General features: G+C 39.9%; 1 protein-coding gene across 1 annotated transcript; it reads left to right on the forward strand.

The window, feature by feature from the left end:
- Positions 1 to 1,761: 1,761 nt before the first annotated feature.
- LOC127445093 (lipopolysaccharide-induced tumor necrosis factor-alpha factor homolog) lies at positions 1,762 to 8,140 on the forward strand. Its single transcript, XM_051704863.1, has 6 exons — positions 1,762 to 1,868; positions 4,840 to 4,955; positions 5,101 to 5,202; positions 6,973 to 7,065; positions 7,364 to 7,511; positions 7,617 to 8,140. Exons 2-6 carry the CDS (start codon positions 4,850 to 4,852, stop codon positions 7,720 to 7,722), a joined length of 555 nt encoding a protein of 184 aa, XP_051560823.1. The 5' UTR covers positions 1,762 to 1,868; positions 4,840 to 4,849; the 3' UTR covers positions 7,723 to 8,140.
- The last annotated feature ends 737 nt before the right edge of the window (positions 8,141 to 8,877 follow it).

Consider the following 8,877-nt stretch of genomic DNA (forward strand, 5'->3'; position numbering starts at 1 on the left):
CAAATTTGGGGGCATAACAATTCAGAACCAACACGTCAGTTTCCTGCAAGATCTTTTGTTTGCAAGGTATCATTCCATGTTTTGATATTCAAAAGGTCCAGCCAGTGCTATAAGCGGTACAGTGTATATATACGGTCGAACAAAAAAGTACAGATGTTGTACAGATCTCATTGGGGTCATATATTGTACAATCTGACATGCAACAACCATGAAGGACATCAAACATCTCAGTTTCAGGCTGAGAGTAGGAGCGAATCAGTGAACCACCAAAACTGAAATAAAAACAAACCCATACAAACTGAGAGTGTGTTTTTGTGTCTTTGCAGAATCTGGCCATGTTGTTTGATTCTGTTCTGTGTGGATGCCTACAAGGATGTAGAACATTGCTGTTCAAACTGCAAAGTATCGTCTACTTGTACAAACGAATGTAACTTGTTCTGAAGTGAAGAACATATGGACAAACCTTCAGAAAAATTATTTTTGAGAATCGGCTCCCGACGCCCCAACACATAAACAAAACACGTAAAACATGACATAAATTCAAAGTTCTGTAGGGAGCTGGGGGGGGGGGGGGTGTCATGGGGCATGGTGTGGCGAGAAAGGGCGAGGGGAATGGGACCAGGGCAAAATCCGTGGGGGGTGGAGCCATGAGAGGCTTGAGGGGCGGGTCAATTTAAGGCAGGGCCATTGAAGGTGGGGCCATGGAACTAGGTGCCCGGAGAGTAGCCGAAGACTCGAAGGGCCAGGGTGGAGCTGATGGCAGGGAGGACCAAGGCAGTGCTGGAGGCTCGGAGGAGCAAGGCGGAGCTGGGGGATTGGAAGACTGAGGTGGAGCCGGTGGGACTGAGGACCAAGGTGGAGCCGTAGGGGAGGTCGTCCCCGGTGGAGCTGACAGACCAGAGGGACGAGGTGCAGCCAGAGGAATTGCTCAGGAGTGGCTATGACGTGGCACGGAGCAGGCTGATGATTCGGGGCAAAAGATGGCGCTAGCTCAGCGACCATGACTAGGAACTCTGGCTCGGCAGCGGCCATGTCATGGACCTCTGGCTCGGCATCCCCCTCCCCCACAGTGAACGTGGAACCAATGATCTGAAGGGCGAGTTCGATATATTGAGCCAGGCTGAGGGAAATGCGACCGCCAGGCATCAAAAAAGAAATGGACACATTCAGTCCAAATCTAAAACAGGTTTCAAGGGCAACCTCATTAAAGTCCACCTGGCAGGCTAGACCGCAGAAGTCCTCAACATAGTCCTCCAGAGGACGATTCCCCTGACGTAGGCGCAGAAGTAAAACTGCTGGGTTCATGGCTGGTCAAGTATTCTGTAACATAGTTGGCAGTGATGATGACGAAGACAATGACGTGAAGATGAAGAACCCAAGTGCAGTTGATTCAAACATGACAACTAAACAAAACAAACATAAACGACCTGACTTTGACTTTGATTACGTTACATTCACATTCAATACTTGACCCAAGATACAATGGTAAACATGAGGCTTAAATACATGGACATGGGGGAACATAAACCAATGAACAAACAGAACTGATAACAAGCTAATTAAACAATCAACCAATAAAAACATGACACATGAACATGGAGGGAAAACATGAAATCACATGGCAAGGGAACAGGAACTAAACATTTCAAAATAAAAGACATGAATCAACAAAATACACATGACATCATTAGGAATAATTCTGCATATCATCACATAGCTGATCTGAATTTTTATTAGCAGCCCTCATACCTGTAGTTCTAGCTCCACCCACTCACTCTTTATAAGATCAGTAAGTTCTGCCTGCTTTCTCTTTACATTCTCTTAGTGAGTTTATAAGGAAGAGCATCAGAGTTTCAACAGGTCTCTAGGTATGTGTTATATTCTCATGTGTTTGTGTTTTTAAATCATATAAAAAAAGCTACGTTTTTTACTTTGGTGTACTGTAGTCACTACGGAAGTCATTGATGAAGTAAGAGAATAGTTATATAAACACTTGATGTTTTGAGTGTACATTTTACAAATTCCAGTGTAATTGTACAGTATGTACTTGTGTAGTTGCTGTAAATTCACAATACATTTTCCATAATTATGTGAAAACTGTATATTGTGAAATTACTCTAATGAAGCATTGTGTTATGATCATCTTGCAGTAATGTCTTGCATATTTACAGATTAACTGTAATAAAGTCAACAGTCCTGTGTCGGCACTTTGGTTCCCAACATGATATGGCGTGAATACAGTTTGAATTTGATATGTTTTACTATTACGATCAGGGGCATAGAATAATCTAGACTAGCAAGTACACTTTAAGTAAACACTTAACTTCAGTGAACTACATAATTTAAACGGATAGTTCACAGAAGAATGAAGTTCTCTCATCATTTACTCACAATCATGCCATCCCAGGTGTGTATGACTTTCTTTCTTCTGCAGAACACAAATGAAGAAAAATAGAAAAATATCTCAGCTCTGTAAGTCCTTAAAATGCAAGTGGATGTTTAAATGAATGCCTTCTAAAGCTATACGATCACTTTTGGTGTGAAAAAGATCTATATTTAAGTACCTTTTAACTATAAACCATCGCTTCCTTTCAGAATTATGAGTTCATGTGGTCTCTCATGTGACATATTCACGTTGGCATGTTACAGATGTCATCTCTCATTCTTATCCAGGATAAGCACACAAATTCATCGTTGTGAAAAACAAACAGATAAAAATACAAATCTAAACCAAAACCAATGAACCTTCTATACAGCATTCCTCAGTTGTAAACAGCGCTGCTCTTCCGGGTGTATCGCATGTGCGTCAGTTCTCGCGTGAACATGCTACCGCGATTACGTTTCACGTGCATACTGCTGCTGACTGGAAGCGATGATTTATATTTAAAAAGCACTTTAATATTGATCCTTTTCACACCAAAAGCGATCGTATCACTTTAGAAGGCGTTCATTTAACAGCTGGTGTCGTATCCATGACGTTTATGCTGTCTGTGATTTTTGGAGCTACAAAAGACAGATCACCATTCACTTGCATTTTAAGCACCTACAGAGCTCAGATATTCTTCTAAATATCTTCATTTGTGTTCTGCTGAAGAAAGAAAGTCATACACCTGGGATATCATGAGGGTGAGTAAATGATGAGAGAATTAAAAGTTTTGGGTGAACTAACCCTTTAAGTACCGTTAACTAGTAAACTTAACTAATCTGTTATTAAAGCATCACTGTTTTTATTTCATTGTTTAAATTGAGTTATAGCACATCTTATACAGTATAAGGGAAATTATAATAGGGCTCTGGGTCAGCCAGTACAGTACTTAGTGCACAGAAATCTGCACTTTTTGTAAAGTGGGCCAACAGTTGATTAGAGAACAATTAATTCAGTTTAGTAAAACTAGTCAACCTAATGGTGATTTCACACAAATCGCAACCATCAGCCAGCTACAACTAAACAACAATAATAGTCATGCCAACACAGCTGTACGGCAATCGAAAGAGTAGAGATCGAGAGAAGACCAAACACATATTCTGCTGACTTACATATCACTTAGTTTACAGAAAACCTGACAGATAAAATGTTGACAAACTGGCTGGTCAGGGCTCTATTATCAGTACAGAAGATCACATGGCAACACAGCTGTACGGCAATCGAAAGAGTAGAGATCGAGAGTAGATCTTAGAGATGTACTTAGATGAGAGAGATTGGCAGTAACCCTAAAGAGTATTTGGACACTTAAGGCACACTTTAAAATGTATTAATGTCATTGCACTGGATACCAAAATAACAATGCAAGCACAACATTTACATTTACATTTATTCATTTGGCAGACACTTTTATCCAAAGCAACTTATAAAAGAGGAAAACATAAGCGAATCATCTTAAGGAGACAGTGGTACTAAAAGTGCCATATTACAAAGTTTCACTGGCATCAGAATAGTATTCAAAACAGATTAAAGTGCAACAAGAATTTATTTTTATTTTTTTATTTTTTTATTTTTTTAGTGACTGGTTAAGTGCTCATTGAAAAGATGTGTTTTTAGCCATTTTTTTGAAGACAGAAAGTGAGTCAGTTTCACGGATGGAGTTGGGAAGGTCATTCCACCAGTGTGGTACGATGAAGCTGAAAGTTCGGGAAAGTGTTTTGGAGTCTCTTTGTGTTGGTACAACAAGGTGACGTTCCTTAGCCGACCGCAGGCTTCTAGTGGGCGCGTAGCTCTGCAGAAATGATTTTAGGTATGCTGGAGCAGACCCAGTGACTGTTCTGTATGCCAGCAACAGAGCCTTGAATTTGATACGTGCATCAACCGGCAGCCAGTGGAGAGAGATGAGGAGTGGTGTAACATGTGCTCTCTTTGGTTCATTATAGACCAGATGTGCTGCTACATTCTGGATCATTTGCAGGGGTCTAATTGCGCATGCAGGGAGGCCTGCAATGAGAGCATTACAGTAGTCCAGTCTAGTTATGATAAGTGACTGAAGAAGTTGTGTGGCATGTTCAGAGACGAAGGGTCTTATTTTCCTGATATTGTAGAGTGTAAATCTACATGATCTTGTGACAAGCACACATTTCAATTAAAACATTTTAATAAAAGATGTTTGTTTGGTTTGCAATGCTAAAAAAACAACTACTGTTGTATTGTGGCATTCTCTGGCTGTCAGTGTGTAAGAGCAAGTGTTTCATGTGTGTGTGTGTGTGTGCAAGTAGTATGTTAATGTGCACGTGTTTTAATAGTTTCGCCTTAAACGGCCTCCCATAGGTTTATAGTTAATGTGTTGAACTGTACCTGTGGTTACCCTTCTGAGTTCTGATTTCCCTCTTGTGCTCTTTTTACATTCACAGATTGTTGATAATGGATAAAGGAATCATCATCAAACCTCCACCGTATTCTGGGCAGCCGTTGGTCCAAGGCAGCGTTCCCTACCCAATACAGCAGTTTGCTCAACAACCTCAACAAGGTCTGCTGACCCTCACCTCTAACTCAACCACACAAAGAGAAACAAAGGAGAATATGGTTAACTGATTACTTAAAATCATAACACGACTATAATAATTTCAGATCTTTCTCTAGGTTTTCATTATGAGCTTTCATCTTTTTTACAGTTCAAATGATGGGTAATTTCCCCCCACCACCTACACAAGGGACGGTCATGGCTCCAACCACCATAACCCAAACAGTCCAGTCTGTATCTACACCTGGCACAGGTGAGCGCTCATGCCTTAGTTTCACATTGTGTTACGACACTTTGGATTTGGAGTTAACTAGAAGGTTCCTGCAAAACACCTTAATGTGAAAGGCTTTATGAGGTGTACAGGAAGATTTAACTTACTTGAAGATTTTACATTTAAAACTGATTTAAGATTGTCAACTTTTCTACTTCCTATTAGCTGAAATATGGTTGTTGTTAATTATCTTAAAATTGACGAATAAATAACGATAATAACCATAAATACTGAGTGAATATTAATCATGATTTTCATTGAATTCATCCATCTGCTCAACAAAATCACACACAGTAATGTCATTCTGTGGTTTGGTAGCAAATCTTGGGGAACCCTTAATGAATTAAATCCCTTGCGAGCAAAATTACAGTTCATTATGAATGTCACTAGGGGAAGAAATACGAAAGTCGAATGTTAAGGTCAGAGACAGTGAAAAGGTGTCTTAAAGGCCCCAGCACACTTAATGTTCCTGCATACTTCATACAAAATCAAAGAATGAATGGGTGTGACGTCATTTAGAAAAAATCTGGCCATGTAATTGACCCATTTCCATATGCAATTATGATATACATGTCACAGAATATGGTGGAAGTTAATGTAGGATATGAGATGCAGAAGAATTGCAGCAATATGATTTGGATCTAGGGAAATCAGCCTTTTAATCCTGAAATTCCTCGACGTCATAAATTAAAGGACCAGGCACCAACAAACCTAGTGAAGGCCTGCCTTTGGACAATAAAATGGTCAAAGAGACTGAAACGGCACGATTTAAAGAAAAAAAAAATATTGGTCAGACAGGCCCCTCAGCATGACCTTCTGAACAGAGATAAAACAGGCTTCACTTTAAAAGGTTTCCTTGCAAAGACCCTCAGATTTGCACGATTCTAATACTAAGCCATTTCATCTTAATCCAGGAACATTTCACACAAAGTCACAGTACGTTACTGAAGTTAACCCTCTGGAATGCACAGAGAGCATTTGGACCGAGATATACACCATGCCTGGCCTGGCTAAATAATCTGAAAATTACTTTGACCTGTGATTACTTTTATAACTGACAAATTAATGATTATAGCCTGATGTACCTTTTTAAAATATGTGTAGTGATTTGTAATCACTTCTAACTAACAAATCGATGATTATAATCGTCAATCTTGTACGACTCATCTCATTCTACTAAGAATGGTAACTATTATTCATGGTATAATATTTATGAAAGTGTGTCATGTTTGGTATGTAAATGTTTGCTTGTTTACATAGAGAATTTTGATGACAACGAATGTCATGTTTCTTGCAACGTTTTCAAGATATAAAAGTTCATGCTTAAACATTCACTATTTTGAGCGGGAATTCTTCACACAAAGGACTTTTGAAAAGGACAGACCAGTTGACCAAGTGACTTTGAACAGCCACTTCTGATTGGCTCAGAACACCTTTTGGGGTGCAGCCAATTTCAGTTCAGAAGTCTTAAACAGGAAGAACATGCGCTCTCTTGCCTTCCTCTCGTCGCTCTATGGTTCACACACCCAAAGGGAGTCGTGAGTCTTCCTTGCAGAGGGCCTCGTTTCAAAGCCCACTTCATCATCCAACGAGACAACAATTATCAGCGTTCATAACAGAAGTCCAAAGCATCGACGGAACGAACTTTCTACAAAGAGCTAAAGAACCAAGCAACATAAGCATACATTAATCTTTCACTTGCACTTAACAGGTTCTGTAAATTTATCATGTGCTTGTTGTTTTCTTTTACAGTTCCAGTGGCGGCAGGATTTATCCCACAAGGGCCAGTCATGGCTTCATCCACTGTGACTCAAACTGTTCAGTCTACATCTATGCCTGGTGTAGGTGAGCGATCATGCCTTAGTTTCACTTTATATTATACTGTAAGTCTAACTAGAAGGTTTTGCTTATGCTGCTATATTCTGTTTGTACAACCAGTGGAAGACAGGGGGAGTTTTCTGGAATCAGTTTGAAAACAGTAACTATTTTTGCACTTCCATTCGGTGACACTACTGGTGCAGAAATTATACACTTCAACTCTTTGACTGTGGAAAGATCTGTTGAGACTTTACTCTAAATGCCCCTCTCTTAAAATGTCAAGGCCGTAATAATGAAGAGCAACTGTGTCTTTGTGTGTTTTTAGTCCCACAGGTGGTAGTGGTGCCCCCCCGTCTGACTGATGTCTCGGGGCAGATGAAATGCCCACACTGCCAGCAACAGGTTGTCACGGAGACGACATACACAAATGGTCTGCTCGTCTGGGCCATTTGTGGAAGTCTTGGCATTCTCGGGTAATTAACCATATTCACCATAGTCTTGCGTAGTCAGAATTTTTACTATCAGCCAACCTGGTCTCATAGAATCACTTCGATGGAGAGAGTTTTTTCTCTTTGCAGGATCTGGCCATGCTGTTTGATTCCGTTCTGTGTGGATGCCTGCAAGGATGTAGAACATCGCTGTCCTAGCTGCAAGACCCTCGTCTACGTGCACAAACGCATGTAATTGGTTCTGGACCAAAGCAAATCTAAACAAATTACCAAAAAATAAATAAAAACTTCAGTAGAACTTAAGAGAAATCAAAATAAGAGTGTCCCAAAGCCTTAAAAAAGAAATGTCAGCCTTAATGGTATAGAACTGTTTTAGATATATTTTCATTATCACTCACAGACAGACAGACAGACAGACAGACAGATAGATAGATATTCTATCATGAAATGTCAAATTTAAACCCTGCGGGATATACAGTACATATTAAACAAAATGTAAGTTTTACTTCTTATTAACATTTTTGCATGACATACAGTATGTTCAAGCTTATGTTTATTTGATTAAAATTTTGTTGTTAATCTAAACATCTGCATTGGGTTTTTATCAATCACTCAAAAAAAGCAAACACATGTTCAACACAGACATAAAAATATAAAAATAATTCAGAGCATGTTTTTTCTGTTAATGTCCGAGCACTGAGATGAGTTGGCATTTTAGATCAAATAAATACAGTACCACAGGTGACTCAAAGGACAGACATCCTGACAGCTTCACTTTACCCTCCATCACCCCCATATGGATTTGGAGTTCCGCCCACAACAGTCCTGCCCACTGTCGTCCCGATAGGTGAATGCTCAGCACTAAGAACCATAGAAAAAGTTTTGAGAACATTGCTTTTTGGTTCTCCCCAGATTTTCCTTGTGCCCCCACCCGAAATGACCAAGGGGAACCTCCCCCAGTAAGACAAAGAGAGAACCTATTGCCCACAATAAAGGTAAAAATTCCCCCCCAAAGATTACATCCCAGTACCTGCCCGGTTTGGCTCCGTTTATATGAACACTAGAGGGCATGCTCGTGTGCACTGGCATCCATCTATCTTATTGGTCTGTTATGGATGAGCAAAGAAACTCTCTGTTATATCAATGAGTTCAGTCTGTGTTCTCTTTACTCTCTAAATGAGTTTGTAAGGTAGAGCATCAGTTTCCACAGCTTTTTTAGTGCACCTGGGTGACTAGGAACATGAAATTGTTCAGCCATGACTTCCTGTTTCACAGGGGTATAAATATGCGGTATCACACAAGCCAAATTCACTTAGTCATCAATCACAGTGGGTTAGACTAAAGAATATAGTTCTGATGTGTGGCAAAAGGTTGTTGAGCTTCACAAAAT

Source organism: Myxocyprinus asiaticus, chromosome 8 (assembly GCF_019703515.2).
Source record: "Myxocyprinus asiaticus isolate MX2 ecotype Aquarium Trade chromosome 8, UBuf_Myxa_2, whole genome shotgun sequence".
In the NCBI taxonomy this organism is placed as follows: Eukaryota; Metazoa; Chordata; class Actinopteri; order Cypriniformes; family Catostomidae; genus Myxocyprinus; species Myxocyprinus asiaticus.